At 47.3% G+C, this 23727-nt stretch overlaps 1 protein-coding gene across 1 annotated transcript; it reads right to left on the bottom strand.

Moving 5' to 3' along the window:
- Positions 1-1392: 1392 nt before the first annotated feature.
- Positions 1393-22667, bottom strand: LOC8042295 (monocarboxylate transporter 13). Its single transcript, XM_029976736.3, has 6 exons — positions 22515-22667; positions 17737-18041; positions 15616-15759; positions 13346-14476; positions 13158-13283; positions 1393-4699 (listed from the first exon to the last, which is right to left on the bottom strand). The coding sequence occupies exons 2-6, from the start codon at positions 18020-18022 to the stop codon at positions 4491-4493; spliced, it is 1896 nt and encodes a 631-aa protein (XP_029832596.2). The 5' UTR covers positions 18023-18041; positions 22515-22667; the 3' UTR covers positions 1393-4490.
- Between the last annotated feature and the right edge of the window lie 1060 nt (positions 22668-23727).

The raw sequence follows: 23727 nt of genomic DNA, 5'->3' as shown, positions 1-23727 counted from the left end.
TCTTGCCGTGGGCGGCTTTTTATCGCTCCATTCAATTTTCTGTCTTCATATTTTTACCTCTCCGTGTCGTCCTCTCTCCTGACATTGCAAAGGGCGTGGTCCTATCGCGTGCCCTTTCGCCCCATGAAGAAGCACTGGCGCGATGCGTGCGACTGGATCCGATTCCTCGCAGAGCGCTGACGCATTATTCGTTTTTGATACGAGTTAAGTCGAGTTCACACCGAGCTCTGACGCAGCCCTCGTGTTTAATAAAAGCATTGAGCACGTGCTCAACCAGCGGCGGACTCGAATGACACACGCAGCAGCTTCTATAGATGGCGCGCATATTTGGAAATGAGCTTCATTCGTACCACTGCATACAGCACGGCTAAATTAGGAGTGAACTGAAGCATCTGAAATAGAGTATATACAATAAAAAAAAAACACAGAAATGCCTATGTACATCTTAGAGGCATCGGGCCGATCAAAGTAAGAAACGCTGTCGAAGCTCGCCTGAAGCGTACACGAAGCACCCCGGAACGAGGGCATTTATTTTTGTTTATGCAGACATAAAGCGGTGCGGCAGCTGTTTTATGTCTTAGTGCTGACGCGCCTAACATTCAAATGCGCACTAACAAGCTGCGTACAGATATAACTGGACAAAGCCTGCCAACGTTGCAACTATAGAGAGAAATAAACGAGTACAAACATTACAACTAGAGGGAAACACCCGAATAATAATATTAATAATAATGATTATTATTATTATTATTATTATTATTATTATTATTATTATTATGTATTTTTGTATCTACAATAATTTTTAGTCTACGCTGAGGAACATATTATAACTTTAATGCTGTAATGCATAGCGATATGGGATGCTGTAATATACCACCTCATGAAGGTGAACAGGCGCCATAACATTAGCCCATGAATAAAGGTGGTAAAGGTGAGACAAATCATAATAAAATGAATATGTGAAGATTGTTATCGTTAACGTGCCCCACTCGAGTATCTAAAATGTGCCGGTGGTGTTGGCGGTGGAAATGTTGGTGGTGTATGCGGAAGAGGGCCAGTGGCGTAAATTTCACCACCCGCAAACAATGATTTGGAGTAATAGCGGCGATTGTCAAAGGAGCCAGCGCCGGTTATCCTAGGACAACACTATGAAGAAAAACAGCTTGTTTGCTTAACAACATTGATGCGGGCCCTGCGTCCGACTGTATCAAACATCAAAGTCGATGGAAGAAAATATATAGCAAGGATGCACTATAGATACCACTACTGCTTTTGATATTTGAGCAGAACCTACGTCTCCCGTACAATCTTAACAAAACTGACATTCTATTTAGTGCACATCCAGTCGGCCATTGGATACGTCACTTCAGACAACGTGAACAAAGCATGTTATTAGATTTCTATTTGAGAAGATTTATTTAAACAGATTTATCTGGCAGAAGTACAAGCGGGTCACTTGGCTCGGGGCAGGCTGTTGTGATCCTATATTTGCTGACACATACTTAAGATTGCCATACAAACACAAAACGAGGTTGATAAAGTTCTTGTGACAGTGGTTCTCATAAATCACGCATGTATTCGTGACAAATTTTTCGGCTCATGATTATGAAAATTGTAGGAGCATGTCTAAGAGTGACAAACATTCGAAAAAAAAGAATAGCAACTCGAAGTTCTACAGCATATATTATTATGCACCCCCGAAAAAGCAACCAACGAGGATCCAAAACCCGAATTGTTCCAGGTGTTTCTGAGAAAGTTGCAAGAATCCCAGACTGTGTCCCGCCAAATAATTTAAGACGCAGCTGGAGGACAATTGATCCTGAACTATGTATTTTACACACGTTTTTCTATAACATTGTTCACTTCAAGGATGGCATTTTGCGCATTGTTACCAAAGGTGTTCATCTTCGGTATTTGGAAGTAAACGAACGTTGGGGCGTCCGATTGGGTTTTATCTTTTAAATTCAATTTGGCCATTGAGTCTTATAACATAAAGATGAATAAACAATTTTGCGCAGTCACAGTTCCAAAAGGTAAATGGATTGCATGTCGTGACACCAGGCCCAAGCGCGTTGTATCAAATAGCACTTCAGGATGCTCAAGCGCACATTCGATTGGAAACGAAATTTCACCCACTCGATCTCAAGCAGCGAACTTTGAAACAAAAGTTATATTTCCTGTTCATTTCACTTCGACCCCCGCGGACAGTATGAGCTGAAACACCCATTGCGGCCTCTTCTTTTTTTCCTCAAACTTTTTTACTTTTTGATTCATCAAAGCGTTCTAAGACTTTCATTTCATCACTAGTTTGAACCAAATCACTTTTAAAAGCCGGCATAAACGCCAAGCAACCACAAGGGAGTGTTTGAGCTCACATTTTCCGCGACAGTACTCCGTTTAAACTTGTGATGGACCGCTGCAGACCCTACAATCCATCTCAGCCAATCCAGCAGAGTAACGGTATCACGTGACTATGCACCCGAGGCGTCACTAGGTCCCTTTCGAATGCCACGTGGCACTCGAAAGGTATTGGATTAGGTTAGACGGCTCGTAGTGTCCTACGTGGTCCTTAGTCTAGAGGTAAAATGTAGTAGTATAGGTAAGAAGGGATCATCAAGAAAAACAACGAGTTTATTGCGTACATCCGCAATACAAGAGCAGCTAAAAAGAACTCAGAACCGCCGGAAATGTCCCTATGGTGTCCCTATAACTATCAAAAGCCAGAAACTGATTATTCATCTCGACCTATTTTTAGGCCGGGCCTATATGATAACACCTTTTAGAGTGCTGTTGGTTTTATGTTATTTTCCACCAGATAGGAAATAGCCAATGAAAATGAGAGAATGGTGGTGAAATGAAAATGGCTTCCTGTGCGCTTGAAAACTATAGGCGTTTGATGCAAGAGGTTATCGCGGGTGCCTGCGCCAAATGAATTCTCCAGCAGACTTTTTCAATTTCCCTAACTGCCAAACGCACAAAAAGATTCAATTGTATTTTAAAAAAATGCTTTGGACATTGATTTTTTTAGAAATATTATTGTCTTTTTTTGTGAAGCTTCACATTCTTGTGAACTTCGAATATTTGCAGGAAAATAAGGATAACATAATTGATAAAACTCTGCATATCAACAAAATATGTTTTCATTCTCACTAATGAAACTGAATGGAAGAGAACCCATTTCCTCATAGGAGTTGTGGTATGTAGAAATCTTACGTGAGTTTCATATTTTAGAGACCCTTTTGGTCTTTATGGGGCACTGGTTAAGATAGTGCAAGTAAACTAATTAGAAAACATGTGTCAAGAACGTCGACACCTTTCGCATCTGTCATAATATTGAAGCCATATGACATAAGTGAGATGTGGACGAAGCCAGTGCTCAAAAATGCAAATGTTTGTGCGTGTTGCGTGTGCTGCACGCCTTGAATCCTGTAGGAAAGAGTCGTGCACAGAAAGAAAAATCACAGAAATTGAAACATGAGCGTCTACATTCTCCACATAGCAAACTATTGTTTCTCAAACGGGAAATGACAGGCATAAACTCTTCATGCAACTTATGTACACATTCACCACCAGCGGTGTTCGTACTGACTGTGACTTTACAGAGCTTTGAGTTTGAACATCCACTGGCGTAGCCAAAAACTCATGTTTGTACGTTGTGTGTAGAAAGTTAAGAGATGAGTTAACTAATCTCCCTGAAACAGAACTAAAACGGTGAAATACCACGATAAAGAAGACGTGCGTGTCATGACGTATGCCCAGAACAGCCAGGGCGTGACCTGGTCCATCTTCACGACCTCCTGTCCTGGACTAGGTTCAGTCGTGCGCGAAGTGTCCTACGAGAACTGAGGAATCTCTGTTATGTTTTTCAGCCTCTGCCGTGGTTCGCTAATTGGCCCAGAGAACGGTACATATCCACTTTTTCTGGGGGTTAAGAAGGGGGAGAGGGTGTCAATTAAAAGCCTGTGTTCGAGGTAAAGCGGTTCTAAAGACACTGGATTAGTGACTTCCAGAGTCGGCCTACACAGCCAGTCAGCCAGAAGCGAACAGAAGCGTTGCTGCCGGCGCCCATTTGTGATTCGTCGACAGTGCGCCATGGCAGCAAGGAATGTCTAGAAACGTATGCACTATGGCTGCTAAGAATATCAAAATTCGTGGCGTCCTGGTGCCCAGCTTATGATGACAGCTTCCTACAGAGTTGTTCAGTTGTCAACAGCGAACTTGTTGTTCTACGGCGACACGTTATAGTCAGAATTCACACATGCCGCGGTATCTCCTTGTCATCAAGTCGCGGCAAGTTGGCATGCCGCCAACACTGCTCAGTTCTGCTTGCCAGGTGCGCGCGGGTGCGCGCAGGCAGGATGTTTCCTCTTGGTCGACTCGAGAACGCACGCGACACTAACCATCGTCCGGTACGCTCTTTGTGTCAAGAAGATCGCCGCGCTAGATGCACGATTGCTTGAGCTTGGTCCAGCGAGCGTAGAGGGCAGCCCTTAAGTCACAGTCACCATGACCTGGCCTTCTTCGCCCTCTGCGTCGTCGGCTCCTGTCGTGATAATCTCTGGCAGAGGACCTTCCTTCCGCCGCCTCTCCCACCTGGATATCCACGGCAGTGGGAAGCACATGATCCCCGAAAGGGTGATCACGGAGCCGGCAATGTAGAAGGAAGCGTCGTATGTGCCAGTTAGGTCGAAGAAAAACCCTGCGTGTCAAAGAAATAACGAGTATCGTGAATATATTACGCCGTCTTCAAACATCCCACTCGTAAAATTGTAAACATCCTCATCGCGCTGTTCAAGCAAATGGAAGCGTTCGCCCTCCCACGCTTGTGCCTGGACTGGCCAGACAACGGTGGTGGGTGGGCTGAAGGAGGAGGTCTGCTCGTTGCCTGCTTAGATTCAATCTAGGGATCCAGGACGGAAGTATAGAGAGAGCCAGAGCCACTAAACAAGCTAAGCTTAGAGTATCGGCACTCCGTTCCCCGATCTGCTAGTGGTCGCCGCCATCTTGGTGCCTAGAGCAGAGCAGACGCAACTGTCCATCGTCACAATTAAAAAATGTGACTTCCTCAGTTTTAGACACGGCGGTAAGAAGCTCAGGTGATATCGTTTTGCTCTGTCATGAATTGCCCCAACATTTATGGGGGACAAAATAACGTTTCCTGCGATTTCAGATAAAGCTTGGATAACTGGCAACCATGATTGCATCAAGATGGCTGAAGTGTCATTACTCTGAAGCGTAGCTTATTTAGTGGCTCTGGATAGCGCAGCCATCGAATCTGGTCAACATATGTGCCAAGAACTGCGCGCCTTTTGCCGCGTCGTCACTTGTGCTGAGATCATCTGGTTTTCTAGTGTACTCAGCACTCAATTGTGTGCTGCTAATGACCGCTTTTCCACCGATCGCACTTTTATCTCATTTTCTGTAACGGTTGTTCTCTACGAGAATGAACTCGGGCCTTCAAGATAGCCATAGCTCGCGGACAATAAATTCGACAATTCTGCAGTTCGACCGCGGGACGATCTTTTACATGGTGCTGTCCTTCTCGAGAATGTATGATGCCTTTGTAGAATATTGAGATTTCTCGACTAATAATATGAATGTGCCGGCACCACTTAGCAAAACGACTCCAAGATAAAGCTCATAAAATCCGGACCTGCTGTTCCAATAGCTATCCGCGGATATTTGTTGTCGAAGTTTAGGAAGCAAATTCGTATTCTGGTGTAAAGAAAAAAAAAGTACCTGTAAAAGGTACATTTATCCTGGGGGGAGCACGTGAAGCGATCAAACTGATAGGACGTATTTTTTACTGCTCCTGCGAGATTAACATTGCTCCCACTTCACTGGCCTGCGGGCCCTCTGCGGACTGGGCCCTGTACCCGGGTCAGACCTGCTCGGGTGGTGACCTATTCCTATTACGATCGACGCTGAAGGCCCCCGGCACATGACATGTCGAGCCTCACCCAGTAACAGCCACCATCCGGAGCCGACTACTTTCCCGATAAGATACCTCTATACGGAAGGTTCTACCCACTACAAGCCTTCCACCAACTTAAGAACAGCTACAAAGACCACCACCACCAGGTCCCGAACATACATGGAGTATATTAGCGGCAATCATTCAGCATAACCCCACATTCCGCGAGGCACTGAACCATTTTATGGAGCAGTTCATACCGCCTCCGCAAACTGAGCGCTGCCCACCTCAACAAGTGCGGCAACAATAACCACGGCAGTGGCGTCTATCGAGACGGAGTAAATCAAGATTTCGCTCGCCTAGAAGCGAAACAAATATGCAAGATTACACAACGTTTTCAGAAGAGCACCGTCATATTCCAGATAGCGACCATTCTTATTCAGCACGTTCGCTGCTCCAAGATGGCAGCCAGCTTCCAACAGTCACCGCGCCTTGGTGTTATAGTGGCCTTACTGAAGAACACAAGACAGAGCTGTCCTCACCATACAGAAAGGCACCGCAAGTTGCGTCGCAGAAAATGGAATGGGATGACGACCGTGAGTGGCCGCTCCCAGGCGCAACACTACGAAAGAGGAAAAGAAACCCGCTGACTCCGGAAGATGCTGGTGCGTCAAAACCAATTCCACAACTAACACAGACGGGTGGTACTCCAGTCCACTGGAAGAAAGGAGGTTAATGCCTTCACAGGACAGAAAATCTTTGAAGCTGCCAAGCAAGCCGGCATTCAGAGTAATGAGCGGTACACCGTTCATTGTAATGAAGAGGCAAATGCAATAGCCATAACAACACGCGACCCCCTAACGTTGGAGGAACTTCTCAAAGTGATGGAAATACGAAAGGGCACAGAAGTACACCCACTGCAGCCTTATAAAGCTATGGCAGGGAACCGAATGCCGGAAAGTATACTACCTCTCGGGCGAGGAAAACAAGGCGACTCCCTAGTCGCTACCGGCAGACATTGTTTGCAAGAGTCACAAAGTCGTAGCAGCGAGATACATAGAGACCCAAAGGGAACACCATCCTCGTGACACTTCGAGGAAGAGTCCTCCCCAAGAAAGTCAGCTACATGTGCGAGGCCCTTAGTGTACGCGAGTACCACCCACGTCCACTGGTGTGTTTTCGTTGCAACACATACGGACACAAGATGGATGTGTGCCCTAGGGACGCTGCTCGGCGTGGAACATGCCGCTCCGAGCACGACAGCATGGAAGGATGCGCGCAAATTTCAAAGTGCAGAACCTGGGGTGGTGCCCACGTTGCCACCAGCACGGACTGCCCGCAACGAGCGATCCCCCTGAGGCACAACAACCAGCGACCAACAGCAGGAAAACAACAAGGACAGGGACAGCCTCCGCGTCTGCTTACAGCTCCGGCACCACCGGCACACTTAAGTGGCGGGAACCCATATGTAGCGATGACCACGGGATCGATTCAGCTTAAGACACCACAAGCGCATCATTTACAACATCCCACCATGACGACACAAACTCTGCAAGCCCAGCAGGTAGGGTTCGCGCCACTGGAAAAACATATGACGGCACTCACGGTGACAATACGTATGCTCATTAACTTGCATAGCGGCAAGCATTAATCAACCCAACACAAACGCCGACCCACAGAAATCACCCCCCGCACGTAAGCACACCACACGGCGTTCAAGCCCATCCCCATGGATACTTCAGTGGAACTGCGGAGGGTTGCAGCCAAAGCTACCGGAACTTAAAATTCGTCTGCAAGCACTAAAATACCGAGCACCAGACGTTATCCTCCTTTAGAAAGTTAATGTTGACAAAATCAAAATTCATGAATATAGCAAACACCCGAACATTTAAAGGCAAACAGTCCGCACACCATCCTGACTGGCGACTTTAACGCTCGTCACACCTCGCGGGGATACGCCGACAAGAACGCCCGGGGAAAGAACATTAAGAAAACCAGCATTGCAGCCAGGCTCAAGCTCTGCAAGAGCCCCGAAGTACCAAACCGGTTGGCTCAGATACCCGGACACAACGACAGGTCACCCTACCTAACCTGGGCCTTTCCGAAATTGAAAGTTCAATGTCAAGTACAGTCAGACCCCATGGGCAGCGATTACCTTTCCATTTTTAACGAGCTCTCCAATCGCTCCTCCCCAAGATGGAGGGCAACATTCACGAAGTGGGACAACTATCGTACCGCAATGAGTCATCACGACGACGTTCCACTCGCGAAGCGCATCTAGCTCGCGCTCTTAGAGGCCCGTACCGAGTACCAGGTGAAAGAGGACACACCCTCTCGACCTCCACCTAGTCAAGCTGTGGGAAAGACGCCTCAAGACCCTCGTTCGCTACAGGGCCACGAAATCTCTTACGAACAAGACCCGCCTGAATCAAGCCACAGCCGAGGCCAAACGATACATGATCGAGTTCTGCCGCATTACCTGGAGAGGGCTATGCGACTCTTTCAACGGCAGGACGGTCTACATGAAAGTATGGAATGCGTACAAGGGACTCACCGGCAAGACTAAAACCCGCAACACCGGGAGCAACCGAGCTTTGCGTCTCAGAATAACCGAGGAACAACTCGCGGAGTTAGCAAAGTAACAGTTCTTTCCTCAACAACCAACGCCGCCACCGGCCGAGGTCTACACCCTACTGCCCGTCATAAACGAACAATCGGGGGACGCACCGTTCACTATGGCGGAGCTCAGTGACGCCCTTAGCTTAGCGAAGGAGAACTCAGCACCTAGTTCAGAACTAATCGCCATAACGGCGCTCTGCAACCTTCCCATGGATGCGATGAACGAACTCCTCGACACGTTCAATGTGGTCTGGATGAAAGACGCAATACCGGCGGAAAACTGTTCACAGTGATTACCATACCGAAGCCTGGCAAGACTTCACACGCAATAGCAAACCTCCGACCGATATCTCTCACCTCCAATTTAAGCAAAGTATCGGGGCGCATGGTCACCGGCCGCCTGCAATGGATCCTTGAGACTACGGGTGCCCCAACCCATGGAGACAGGTTTTCGACCTCACAAGTCAACTCAAGACAGCCTGTTAATGATTCATCCCGACCTTTACAAACGAAATCTCTTCAATTTTCTGCGTCGGACACTCGTCGTCATTGACTTGCGAAAGGCCCTTGACTCTATTTAGTACTCCACCGTGGTCGCTGCTGCTCAAAGGCGACTTTTATTGGGCCGCCTCTTAAATTTTATCAAGACCTTTTTTGAAGATTGCACTTACCAAATAGCGATCGGAAATACAAATGGGCGCTGGAAGGCCAACAACATCGGCGTACCTCAAGGGGTGGTCCTCTCGCCTTTCCTCTTCAACCTCACCATGACGGACCTCGTCCTAGCTGTCAAAGCCGTTCTACAGCTCCATTATATCATTTATGCGGATGACGTCACCCTGGGGATGACAGCCAGACTTGCATCCGACCAGCAACACCTCATGCAACGTGCCCTTGACACCATCACCACTTTCGCACAAGACACAGGACTTGAGCTTTCTAGGGAAAAGACCATGCATAGGGTCATTCCCGCAAAGCGCGAGATATCGCGAACAGACATTCAGCTTCACTTGTGTGGCACCCCCACCAACCACACCGACAGGCAGTGTGAAAATTCTGGGTGTCCCCTTCGACCACAGCAGAAGGGCCATCACATGGATGACGCAAGTAAAAAAGCAGTGAAAAAACGGTCTGACCCTCCTTAAAGCAATGACCAACAAAACTTTTGGGGCTCAGAAAGACCTATAACGCCGCCTCGCGTAAACACTTCTAATGTCAAAGGTTATTTATGAACTGAACTTTCAAAAAACAACTCAGACGCAGGAGACTACACTCGTCAATGAATCGGGTCGCAATGAAAATTGTCACGGGTCACCCTCGCTTCACGCGGGTGGAAGAGCTCGAACGCATTGGCAGATGAATGCCATTCAAGAAATCGCCGAAAAACAACGAGTCAGCCAAGCCCTACACCTGCCCCGGACCCCCGATGCAGAGCTATCCTGACATTTAATGGGCGCGCACATCTCATTGAAGGCCCACTTATGCCGACACCTCCGCCCCCATGGAAAACGGAGGCGGTCGCCGTTTCCAAACCGATTCTAAAAAAACTGAGGGAATGGCGCGCGGGGCCGACGAGTCAGCCAGGTCTCCAATCACATGGCAGAAGTCGGTGGTATCGGAGGGCACGTTGAAGTGTTTTACACAGACGCATCTCGCTCCAAGTCCGGCGGCACGGACACCGCCTGGTACTCCTTTACAAGACAAGACATGCAGCAAGATATCACCGAAAACACAAAGAGCACGTGCTCCGCAAAACTGCAGGCGATCTTGATCAGGCGGCCATTCTGAAGAGAACCAACATCACAGAAACTCGCATATATAAAGATTCCCAAGAGGCGCTCCGTGAGTTGCGTCGCACGGACACATGTAACGCCACGGTTCCACAGATCCGAACATTGGTGCGCAAAGCGAAAGCTGTCCAAACGATCACAGTCGCGTGGTTGCCAGGCCACGAAGGTGTCCCGTAAAACGAGAGGGCGAATGGGGCCGCGAGGTCACAGCTACAAGCAAAACAGCCTTCACTCGGTCCTGATAAGGAGCCTGATGATGTTGCCGACTTTTACCTTTCCGAGGTGAAGCGCGAAGAGCAAATAGCACGCAAGGTGCGCCTCATTTCCCTCCTGCCACCCAACCCTCACCGCATTCCGAGCGACTTTCCGCGATGGGAGCGGGTGGACCTCAACCAACTCCAAACGAGGACAATGCTGACGCCGGTCTGGCCGTCAATAATTATCCATCTGTCGGATCCAGACAATGTCGGCCGCGATCCGAACGGCGAACGTCGCGGCGTTCCCGCCACTTGCTCCCATCTCGTGTGGGACTGCGCGGGATCCGCGCCGGAGGCTGCGATTCGCAACCTCCCCGACGACATAAGTCCTTGGTCCCAATAGAGTGGACGAAACCGACCACCGCCATTCAGAGTGAACAAAAACTCGCCTACATCTTTCTCATCGACTTGTTCTGATCTTCCAAGGTCGACAGGTTCATTTAATCATCGTCATTTTCACTTCCCTTCTTCCTTTCTTCCGCAGGGCTTGAAGCCAGAGGCGGCATCATAATAAACGTTTTTACATACATACATACAGTTTTCTCTTCTCTACACGAAAAGAGGAAGTCGGTCTCTAAACCTCAAAAACAAATATACTCGGATAGCTATTTGAACAGAAAGTGAGGATTGTGAGAGCTTTATATTTAAGTCGTTTTAATGAGGGGGCGCCGGCACATTCATGTATTGTATTAGCCGATAAACCACAATATTTTACGAATAAGTTAGGTGGCCCGGGTCTCACTCTGGTGCAGTGCAGTGGCGTTGAAAAGCATTTCTCCCTTTCAGACGTCCATCAGGAGATATACGTTGTAACTCTTATAAACACATGTACTCATTGAGCCTTTTATTAACTTTCTTCGTCGTTCCCTTTGGTATTAAATGAGGGGAAAACAAATGGGGCTTCGTGAAAGTTTTAATAGCAAGAGGGCAATCTACCTCTGAGAGTCAGCGGCATGGTTTGACGTCGTGGAGGGGTAACATCACCAGTGCGGTGTGAGGCTTGACCTAAGGTTTGTAATGCGCTCCACGCTTTTGTGATTACACAACCGCGCACCTGTGCGATGCTCTACCACGTCAAAACAAGCAGGGACGCGGTTCAGGTAGATGACTTACTGAGCAGATCTATGACGTTTGCATTGGATTCGATCCCAGCGCTCCCATGTCCTGAAGCCGTGCATAATTTGTCTCAGTGCGCTGAAATTAAAGTGGGCTAGGCGGAAGTATGCGGCCATAGCTGGACCAGGGTTCATCAGTCGATTCATGATATGCCGGAGCCTGCCCCAATACGACGAGCATAATGCGAAAGGATTTAGATGCTCCTCATGTTCATGCTACAAAGACTACACGTCTATAAAAGCTCTAACAGTACACGCGGGCGCCGGAAACTAAACGGATCTGGAGCTCACCTTAGTAAAAGCTGATATCAAAACAACTTCAACCTCCACTTCTTCTTTTATTTCTGATCTTAGACAACAAATTTTCGGTTTGGCTAGGACCACGAGCAGTGTATCACGTGTGACTTGACAGACAGCAACAGCATTGCGTGCGGATCATGTTCAAGTGGCGTTTCTGGCACAGTGCGGAGAAGCAACGAACACCTACACAATTGCTTCCTGCCTATCATGCCGAACCAGGCCGTGAGCACACCTCTCCCTCCAGCCCACCGTAACGGTAACCAAAATTCAATCCACAAGAATAAATAAATAAATAAATAAATAAATAAATAAACGACAGAAAAAAAAATTCAGACAAGTACATGGTCTGTGTACTTGTCCGTTATTTTATTTTCTCTCAGTCTCGGGTTTTTCATTGTGAAGTCAATTCACCAGCTGCTAGCCTGCGTGTTTTCACTTCCTACGATTGAACGTATTTTTCTGTGCCCAACTGCATCAATATGATCCTCCTCGCAACGTAATGGAGGTAAAGTTTCCTGTACCATCTCGCTTTCAAGCGGATCCTTCAGAACTCCCGAGTTGAGGAAGCGTATCCTCCGAACTGTTCCACAAGAGTGTACCTCCACCCCTCTGTGAGGAAGACCAGACGAAGTAGGCTGACACAAAAGACGGAAATTTAATTCTAATCGCCTGATCTCCCTCGCAATATGAATGACGTGCCAAAAGATTTTTCTAACAAAACTAAACGCGGTGTATGACTCAGTTAAGTTAGACATGTTCTTAGGTTGTATGCAGAATGCCCGTGAGGCTATGTTGTCTGAAAAAGACATGCGGGAGTGATAAAAGTGCTTTAGTTTTCTTCTAGGACCCCTCGGTTTAAGCCAGTGCTGTAGAAATTACAGATATGAGAGCGTCACTCCGCAAAATGCTTCATTTGGGTGAAGGCTCCTGCAGAAGAGGTAGTCTGAGTACGCATTGGCATTCACCCTTTCCACAATAGTGGCCAACTTGCGAGGGCCGAGCTGGTCACCTCGTGCTTTGATCTTTGTCTTTCTATTTTTCTCCGCTTCGCATGATCATAAGGAGACTCAATGTTGCGTAAACATTTTGGGAAATAGTTTTCACTGACCTACCCCATCGGAAATATAAATAATTGATTAGCAAGAGATCCTCTTTCACATACCTGCAACCGGTGAGCCTATTATCGAAGCCACCCCCTGGAAAAGCAGCAGCAGGCCAAACGCGTTTGTGAGCTTTTCGACACCGAACATCTCGACAGCGATGATGGAACGAAGAGCAGCGAAGCAGGCTGAAACCGACAAAATGACATTAGCGATCATCCTTTGTTCATTTCAAACATAAACCTCTCACCAATTGAGAATCCAAAGACAGCACTGTAGACCAGGAGCATTGTGTAGGTCTCGAAAAAGGGGCACAGTGCGGTGGCGATGCCACCCACAGTCAAGGCCACGTTGTTGATGCACAGGGCGTTGACTTGGGGTCGGTCTGAAACCCATCCGGAGAACACTCGTCCGACCGTATTCGTGATGCCGATGGCTGAGAGAATAAATGCCGCCTGGTCCGGTGAGATCCCAGAGAGTATGGCTTTATCCACGATGTACATGAACGGAATGAAGAAGCCGGCGAGCGTCAGAAACCCCGATATCGCCAGTGTCATGAACGTAGGACTCGTCAGAAGAGACACGTCCAGCATCTGGCTGAAAGTATTCGTCATCTCGGGGGACAGGCAGCCCCATTTCTTGCCCGGTCCCGGCTTAGGAAAGTTGGCGATGCTCTGATGATAGGAAGCAATGTCCCGCTGCGACCTGTACTCCGGAATGCGCAGGAGACTGGCACTGAATAAGATGTCCTGCCGGTAGAAAGGCCGCATTTCCGGTGCCGTCATCCGTCGGCGCCTGCTCCTCGGGTAAGACATTCTTCGGTAAGGCTTGTACTCCACCGAAAGCTGGTTGTTGTTGTGGCAGCAGTCGTACTGCTGGTTGGTGGTCCTCACGGCTTCGAAGTAAGGCGGTGGCGGGCTGCTGTTACTCCCGCTGGTCGAACTAGAGGCGCTTCGCTCTTCGGTGCTCATCACGTCGTGAAGAATCCTGGGGGGCGGGCAGCTTCGTTTCCGCCTCGGACTAGTTAGGAGGTTCTCGTCGATGCCGCTTTCTACGGAGTCCCACTTGGTCATGGCATCCCTGGCTTCTTTGATTCGCAGGAGGAGAGGCTTCATTGGGGTGGGGTCCGGTTCGGGCTCCGGCTCCTCTATGGGCCTAAAGAGGGCCCCAACAACGCAGCAGTTTAGCGTGAGTCCGGCAAGGATGAGGAAGGAACCTCTCCAGCCGAACGTGTTCACGAGCACTTGGCAACACGGCGCCATGAGGAAGCCACCGATGCCTGAGCCGCAGACGGCGATGCCCGTGGCGAATGCTCGCTTCCTTTCGAAGTAGAAACTGATGGTCACGGCGGCCGGCAGGAAGATCAAGCCGAAGCCAGTACCTGCAATAGTGAATTAGGCAATCAGTTTGATGCATACTTGGACCGTTTGATATAGAAACCTACGTTTTGTGCCATACAGACGCCCAAGTTCCTATGGATGTACAGATGTTGAGTTAGATGCTAATGAAGTTCGGAAAGAAGGCGTGAAAACGATTTCCTTGTCAGAGGGTACAGCCGTTATCTGATGCTGACCTTCGAGGGGTGTTCAAGAAGTTTTCTCTCCTGGGTTCTAACTTTTTATTCAGTGCTTGAATGGGAAGGGCGTATATTCAAAAGCCAGCTTGGAATTTCCTCTTTCCCAGGAACACATTGCTTTTCGATATAGTCCCCTCCAGGGGCGATGCACTTCTGCCATCGGTGCACTAGTCTCTGCATGGCGTCGCAGAAGAATGAGGGCGACTGTTGACGGCATCAACGGAGCAATGCTGCGGTAACCTCTTTGTCGGGCGAACCGCGTGCTATTCAGATGATTCAGATTCAGCCAGAAGTTTGACGGCGCGAGGTTCGGACTGTAATGTGGGCAAGGCAAAAAATCTTGGAACTGCATCTCCTCCAGCGCGGCGTTGGTATCGTCAACAGCCGCCTTTATTCATCTGTGACGGCCTGCAGATATTTCTGCACTGGTGGAAGAAGTGCACCGCGGCTGGTGGAGATCATATAAAAAAGTGGTGTGCTCCAGGGAAGAAGAGATTCCAAAGTTTCATTCGAACTTTAACTTTTTCAATTCCATGATTAAATTAACAAAACTTACAGCTTAGGAGGCAAAGCCTATTGAACACCCCTCGTGTACGTACAAACGACTTTTATCTCTAGATATGTATTGAGTCAGTCGATTGATAGATAACCCTACACTCGTATTCACTTCAAGAACCACAGTAAAAAAAGTCTAGCTCCTCGCGGACCTTTACTAAGTTCCCCCCTCGTGTGTTTTTTTAAGATGTATGTAGTTCCACGTTGGATTAGTTCCACGTTATTTTATCAAGACGTAAATGTTTCAAAAGCTAAAAAACATCGTTTCGGCATTCATCAACCAAACCTTGTTAGAAGTACTTCGCGCAGTGCGTGTTTACTGTGAAAAAAAAAACGAAAAAAAAAACTTAATCTTTTATGATATGACAGCGAGTGTAGTACAAACTTACCGCTGAAGAGTCCGATAGAGATATACAAGTGGACAATATTCTGGGCAAAGACTGCTCCGCAGAAGCCTGCTGCGGCAAGCAAGCTTCCCGCGATGGTCACCGAGCGACAACCAAAGGCGTTCGCCAAACCTGCGGCCGCGGGACCTGCGGACGAATCAGACACGTACAAAAGTGAATTTCTAGACCGATAATGCTCGCGGGGATTCCCACATATGATCAGTAATGCGAAAAATTAATACACTTCGAGAATTATCGCCTCTTGTACTGGAAGCACCCCGTTCATGTGCGTCGTGCCGTAACAATCCCGGGATGCTAGCATGTGATCCGTAATTAGCAAAATTAATATACTTCGAGCATTACCATTACCGCCTCGTGTTCTGGATGCACCCCATTCACATGTGTTGTGCCGTGACAATCACTGCATATCCTAACGCCTTTTATTTTTTTTTTATTTATTTATTTATTCACTTACCCCCAGCGCCAGTGTCATTACAGTGGGGGGAAGTGTACATCAATGTGATACATTTAAGCAAATATAAAGGAGCACAACAGAACGCGCACAACAGAACGCGCACATGGCTTGAGGTTAGTACGTTCGTTCGTTTTATCAAAGGCAAGAATACCGTGGTACGCCTGACTTCCTGACGTTTAAAATAAAGATACGAACCTAGTTACCAGTGGGCACTGCGCCTGAAGTGCGTGAAGGACTGGTGTGTTTACCCCGGCTTTGTTTCGTACTTCTGAGTTCCGCTTCGTGATGCAACAACAATGTTCGCTTTTGTCCAATCACGTTAATTCTGGCGGCTATTAGCTCGCTTTGCAGTCGGCTATACTGCGTCAATTCAAGCGGCCACAAATTCGTAAGCCGCGACGAAAGCGCCTCCCAACGGTTTTGTCCTCTTCTAAGCCGGCGCTTGTACAGCTAACCACCACGCTCGCGACAATGAAATGCCATTATTGCTCAGCGGGTAACGTGCAAATAAAAATGCTGTATTTTTTCTTCTTTTTTTTTTTCTGGGGTGGGGGGAGGGGAGAGAACCACGGTATCGAACGCTAAATTCACCAGTCCAAGATGCAATTTAGACATCCCAGCGTCGTGCTGAGATCGAACTTCCCCCGAAAACCTGTCTTTTTTTTAATATAAATTCACAGCAGTTTGGGGAACTAGGAAATATATAAATATATATCTAGATGCAAGGGCAAATACTGAAGCTTATTTTCCCTATTTGTAACAGTTAGGCTAACTCCTTTTAAGCAAAGCGGGTGAGGGCGGACATATTTTTGTTTATTTGTTCTTAGACGGTGGTTTAAACAGCTAACCTAGTCAACGGGACGCTCTTGCTTGCTGCCCCTCTGTAAGCATGCCAGGTGAACCAGAAAAGGGCCGACTACGCCGTGTTGCGACGATTTTCCTATGTGCGTGTGTGGGTCATCTCGATCTTTACGTGGCCAATATGCGGGATTACATAAACATTATTAGTCTTAGGTTTATTTAGTAGGAGTAAACCATAGTCACTGACAGAGTGAAAACAGCTGGCCGTGTCTTCCGAACGTCCAGCCTTCAGCACGCGCTCTATACGTGCCGCTGCGCCATAGCCTCCTATATACTGACAAAGCCTGGCAGATCGCCACGAAAAGCGCCCGCCGAAACGGAAAAGGTGGAGTGGCTAACAACGGATGAGAGGAGAGTCACGTGATTGGCGCCCCGCTGCGGCGAGACGCGGAAACACACTTCTCCCGTCCGAACAAATGTGATTCGGGTCCTCGCCGCTGCAAAATCTGTGAGCTGACGTCCACGTTCCTCGAGAAATGGCTCTTTCATGCTTTGTGCTACCAGATCCTCGCGCTCTAAATCTGCAACCGGGCACTCTATGGCTCCGTCGTCGAACTGCCAGGATTTGTAATTATAGAAGAGGCTAGTCCAGCCTTCAGCACGTGAGCGCTCGAGGTGCCAGAGACGCCGAGGCATTGTCAAAGGCAGGAAGCTCGGGCCGGAGATGAAAAAAGTGAAGCCCCTCCCTGGCCGTTGTGACCCTTTCAGTGACCATAACATCTCTGATAACATCGCTCCTACTGCGCCACCATTTTCTGGCCCGCGCAGTTCATGCGGACGTGCCTCACCGGCAAGCAGGTAGCATCCTGTCTGTATGGACGCCACCCATGCGGTCGAGCTCTTCGACTCGTCGAACGTGATTGCGAACTCCCGAAGGAAGATTCCGAAGGAGAAGATGATTCCGTCGACGATGACGAAACAGACGAAAGAGGCGAACACGATGACCCAGCCGTAACCGCCGTCCGGGGGACTGGGCAGCTCCACGGGGCCATCCGTGCCGCTGCTGCTGTCCTCCTCCTCTTCCTCCTGGAGGGCCGCTTTCCGGACAGACTCGGACGACTTGCCGCTCGTCATGGCCGGCCTCCAGTCGTCACTGAAACGACCGATGGAAGAAGGCAAAAGACATGAGCACGCATCGTGGCCTCTGGCCGTGGTTCACAATGTTCGGTTATCGGGTGTCAGCGACAGGCACACTCGGTTAGGCGATTGCCCCTGCCAATCTATACTCCTTGGCAAATGAAAGCGTGCTGGTAAAGTTACGGGCATGAAGGAAAACAACATGAACAGAGGTAAGGACGACACACAGAGAGAGAAAGAAAAAAATATTTATTTCATTTATTATACTCTCAGGGCCCGAAGGCATAACAGAGAGGAGTGGAATTACACATAAATATAAACTGAACAATGAAAATAAATTTAAATTGAAAAAGAAACAAATAATCCGGTGCTCGAGGAGTAAATCTACCACTCTCCCCCAAGCATGTTGTGAACGAGCCTGATCAGGAGTGGCGATAGGTCGGGTTGGTGTTCTTTTGGTAGGGCGAGCCAACTCTCACAGAAAACAGATGAGGACAGGACAAAACATCGGGAAAGATGTTCTGTCCTGTCTTCTGTGCTTTCCACCGTTCACGTTGTTTTCATTCATCCCCGTACTCGGTCTCATATTAAGGCCGACCGTAAGGTCTAATGGAGCCGATCAAGCAGCTCCAAAGCACATCGTCAAGACGCTCGTCACCCTTGTGCGTTTACGGTCGAACTTATTGCGAAACGAAATATAACAGTAACGTTTGGGTCGACAGACAGCGCAATCTTGTGCAGAATTTACAAAATTCTGAGACGGCTCGCAGCCGCATTCATTGGACACGAACTCAGGCATGAACTTTAAGCGACCTACCGAACGCGGACGCAGTTGTCCTTTCCACTCTTTAGGTTGAATGGCCTTTCCAAAGTTGCCCATCTTGGCTGCCAACCGAAGCACCTTCTATTTACTCCCCTGGTGTTATCGGGAGCCTCTTAGCGCAGCTTGAGGGATGCAATACATTTTTTCGAGCCGAAACACGTGAATCACTTTTTGTCTCTAAAAAATGCAAGCCGCGGAAGTGGATAGCGCAAAACTTCCAAGAAGTTTTAAAATGGTCGCCTCAAACTATGGACGAACTAACGTTTACTACACTAGGCTGGCTACGCCCACTTGCACTTGCACTTACATTTACAATTATCGGGCCCCGTTCGTATCGCCTTCTTATTCGCCGGGCAAGCCTGCCTTGCGTGGTCTAGTCAGTAGCGTGTCTGGCTCGCAGAAGGGTCCTGGGTTCGAATCCCGCTTAAAATTCAGAAAAATTGTCTTTAAGCCAAATATAAAGTGAAATCATTTGAGACATGCGGCGACCTTTAATTGATTCAACCTTTAAATACCTTTAAATCGGCGACATTTAAAGTGATTCGCATCACATGTCATGTAATGCGAATCACTTTTATTCCACGCGTGACGTCACGTTTACGTGAGCGTCGCAGGCTGTTTGAAATTCCCGCTCGAGGTCATGTGGCTGTGGCGTCATGACCCAATCGACCAATCAGGATTTTCGCGAGAAGCCACCGTCACCGGCTTTTCAGCAACACAAGCTCCCTAACGCGTTAAAAAAAAAAAAATATTGTACCTTCTTTCTCGACAGACAAGTAATTTTGTTAGCGTATATCTTCTCAGACGTCTAAGCAGTGACTTCTTAGAAGCAGGCGTGACCAGACGGGTTTCAAATATTGTATTATGCGTTTGAAAACCTGTGCTCGTTTATTACAGCGCAAAATCCACAGTAAGTAGTTTTTGTTGCTCGTAGTGCACCGCACACAATTGGTGACACCCCATCGTTCATGCCTAAATTTCCTATTGTGGCTAACATGCTTCAAGACGTTAGTCACCGTGAAAAAAACAAAAGAAAAAAAAAAAACGAAGCCTTTTCAGACTTAGCTATTTTTGCAAAAATGTCGGAATTGTCTCTCTAAAGAGCTGGACTTGGCAGCGGCTCAGGCCTTTAACATTCTATCAGATCCGCGTAGGGTAAGACGTGATTCCCGCAATCATAGACGCTGCAATCAAAGCCGATTTCAACGTCGAGAAAATGCCAGAGCAGCAAGCTGAAATTTCAACCTGATGGGGGTATATTGTATTCACGGAGGGGAACAAAGTACACGGGAGTTTTGGCACTGAAGTAATGCATTTTCCGATAAACCCAACATTCGCTCGGTGTTTTAAAAGATAGTGCACGATTTAAAAAACAATTCAAAATCCGCGAATCGTTTATGATTGCCTGCTCGAAGGGAAGGCGAGAGAGGTATGCCAGAGCTAGGAGGTCATCGATCTCAAGACGATCTCACCACTTATCGATTTTCGTTATCGAAACACAAATTATTCAAATGGCCCCTGAACGTATCACGGTACCGTTCATAAAACCCTAATTGCTTGCGAAATAAACAAACGGTACTTTGTTAAGCAGCAATGGCCGTTCTCCGAAAAAGTCTCATACAATGCGGTCATCTTAAAACCCAGATAGAAAGAACAGAAAGGGCAAAATAATGCAGTTAAAATTATCACGGTCCATTGCGGAGCGCTACTCGTACATCGACACGCTGTGCAGAAGCGCAGAAGAGCACTTACAAAATAAGTGCAGACATACATGCAGTCGCCTCGGACTAATGTGCTAAAATAGTGAGTCAGATTTGTAAACAACCTCCTGGACAATCTAGATGAAAGAAGCCGCTAAGAAAACACGAGAGCGTGCTTACTCCGCTTCGAAAAAAAAAAAGAAGAAAAATCTATGTGTGTCAAGATATTTCACAAAGTAAAAAGAATACTGGCAAGATTTACGAACGAAAGCAAAAAGAAAACACGTAAGATAACGCCGTACGGAGTGCACCAAAGCGACGTTTTGACATTTCGCGGGCAAAACTATGTTACCCTGGAAAGTTACTGCAGAGTGTCTATCTGCCTGCCGAAGGAGAGCCTCGAGAAGCACGTGCGATTAAGCAACCGTACATGCGGCTGCAGCGTGACCATTTGTTGCAATAACTATGAAACGTAACCGCTTATGTCACATAGGACCCCCCTTGCGCCCTCTGTTGAATGAGTACTTCCGCAGAAAGATATGAAAACAAATACGCAGAAGGGCATTCGTTGTTTGTAACTGTCCCGAATGGACGACGTGTGTCTTTCATATTTCTTCAATTAATTTCTTTATCAAAAAATATGTAACTTTTTGGCTCTAATTTTTCTTTCCAATCATATATGGTAAGAAAACTATTGTACTTATGTTGTTGAGAAAGAAAAAGGTCAGTTGTTAAAAATACCTAACCGTATACTTTGAGGCACGATCGAATATGGTCGAAATGAGGCCAGTCAATAAGATGTTTTGTCGCTTAATGTTTTCTTGGCGAAGTCGGAGACGACCGGTTCCAACCCGGCCATGATTTTACGGTTAAGATTTGGCGTCCATTCGGTACAACTGGTATATTTAAATGAACGGTTCTGCAATTAAAACAAATTAAAACGCCCAATAAGTAAAAATAAGCCTCTAAGAATGAATTTATTCCCTTGCGTCTCTTTGTTATATCCAGAGAAAGCTGACTCTGATACTGAATCAACTTGCAGTACGAGAAAACAGCACAAAAAATAAACCGAAGTTGTCTAGGTTATGTCAACATTAAAATTTTTGTAATTGCGTTTGATGTCCTTTCAGTGAAATGTGTACGAATAACTAGGTTGATGGCGAACAAAAAATAAAAGAATAAAAAACGCTGGTAATGCTAGACAGGTTTCTTTTCTCCTTGAGTATATTGACAAAACAGCATTATCTCTAAGCACTATTTGCTTTCCAATACCCACAACAAGGAACCAGATTCCATGGCATTCCAAGCTCTTTTTATAATAACTACCGAAGCAACTCCCAACTCAGGTTTGTAAACAAGAAAACAATTAAACACCAATTCACAATAACAATAATGTAATATGATCTTTAAAAAATGTATCACAAATAATGTAACTTACGACATTTTTAGACATCTTACAATTTAGTAAACACACAAGGCTCGAAGAAACCTTCGTATAGACACTATTTGAACGCACTTGTAGCGTAGCCAATAGGCTTACATAGAGGCTCGCGACTCCATAGGGTAAACAGCAGGTCACTCGACGCTGCCCACCGAGCGCAAAAACAATCCCCCGAACACAGCAACGACTGCGTGTACCAGCGCGGGCAACGTGAGCTGAAACAGCCGATCCGGCCCTTTTTCCGAGTCTGCGGTTCCTACAAAAGCTCTATATTGTCTATCAATTTGTCGAATAGACCTACGTGCGGAACTTCAACCTCGCAATTCCTTCCTAGTCCGGTCCCCATGCTCTCTCAAATGCTGGCAGAGAAATGCCAAAGAAATGAAGGACCGTTTCAGTTCATCTTGTCCGCGACCGTACAAGACTCGGCTGAAGCAAGGTTCCCCTGCCCGTTAGTCGGCGTGTACGCGGCGAGTGGTCAGTGGCGGCTATCAGAACATGTCCGCGGGCAAAGGATTCGCTCACCCGTCGGCCGCAGCAGATTAGTTGCTTCCAAGTGACGCGGAATCAGCGGCCAAAAAGACCTCCGCCGGCCCGACGCACGGGGCACATCTTCACCGCTTATCGATTCCAGAGAAGCCGATAAACGCATGCCACGAGTCCACTGATTCCCCGTGTGTCCTTTTGCTGCTGCTGTTGCTGCTGCTGCGGCTGCTGGACAGCACACGGGAATGCTCCGTTGTGTGCGTCTGCAAACACACTATTGCGCGAATTCTGTCTGTATGCGTGTGCGTTTCCGTGTCTGCGTGTATCTGTCGATAAACATATGTGTGTGTGCGCGCGTGTGTTCGTGCGTATGTAAGTGTGTGCGCGCGTGTGTTTGTGTGTGTGTACGTGTGTGTCTGTCTGTGTCACTGTTAACCTCCGTATCAAAAGGTCTTAGCCCCGATGCGGTCTCCGAAAATAGTGCGCTTCATTAACCTCTTTGGCCTAGTATTGGTTGGCCGCCGGACGTCTACCGTGGCGAGCAAACAGAAATTCCACGTTAAGGACGAGAATGGGACGACAAGGGTGTCGTTGGCGTAGACCTAATTTTCGCTGCTGCTTCAGTATAAACAGACGATTAAAGGTATTTCGAGGCCATGTGCAGGTAACATGAAGAAGAACGAAAGATAAAAAGAGATCCACCATTAAATGTGTTGGTACGCAGTGAACTACCAGGTTTCCTGATCTCGCAAGAGAGACTCTGCATGAACATTGCATTAAAAAGTTCACAATTGACTATGTTGGTAAACTTTGAGACTAGACTGGTAAACAGTAAAAACAGTAGGAGATACAAAAAGCACAAGCGTGACAGATAACGTCTGAATCTCAGCCACAGGGTTTACCTTATCCACGACTTATAGGTATATCCCGGTTTCAATATCCACCAACTCGCCTATCTCTTTGAACATGATGTCTTTCTTTTTCCATTTTTTTCTTTAATTGACGTTTTGATAACATGAAGAAGCCCGGGTATCAACGTAAAAGTACAGATATGGGAGGAGTGCTATGTTGCTGAGAATATTAAGTTTATGTGTGATTCAAACCAAATCTGTCGGTTTTCTCATTTTTGAAGGAGGGGGTCGCGATAGTCTAGAACGTTGTGGAAAAAAACGGTCATATGACACTGTACGGTATTTATGAGATTAGGCCGTAGTAAAACGCGTCGCGGTAAAAACTACCTATGTAAGTATAG

Source organism: Ixodes scapularis, unplaced genomic scaffold, assembly GCF_016920785.2.
Source record: "Ixodes scapularis isolate PalLabHiFi unplaced genomic scaffold, ASM1692078v2 PGA_scaffold0__279_contigs__length_252992795, whole genome shotgun sequence".
NCBI classification, from domain to species: Eukaryota; Metazoa; Arthropoda; class Arachnida; order Ixodida; family Ixodidae; genus Ixodes; species Ixodes scapularis.
Note: the sequence above shows the minus strand (reverse complement) of the source record. Positions and strands in the feature narration are given on the sequence as shown.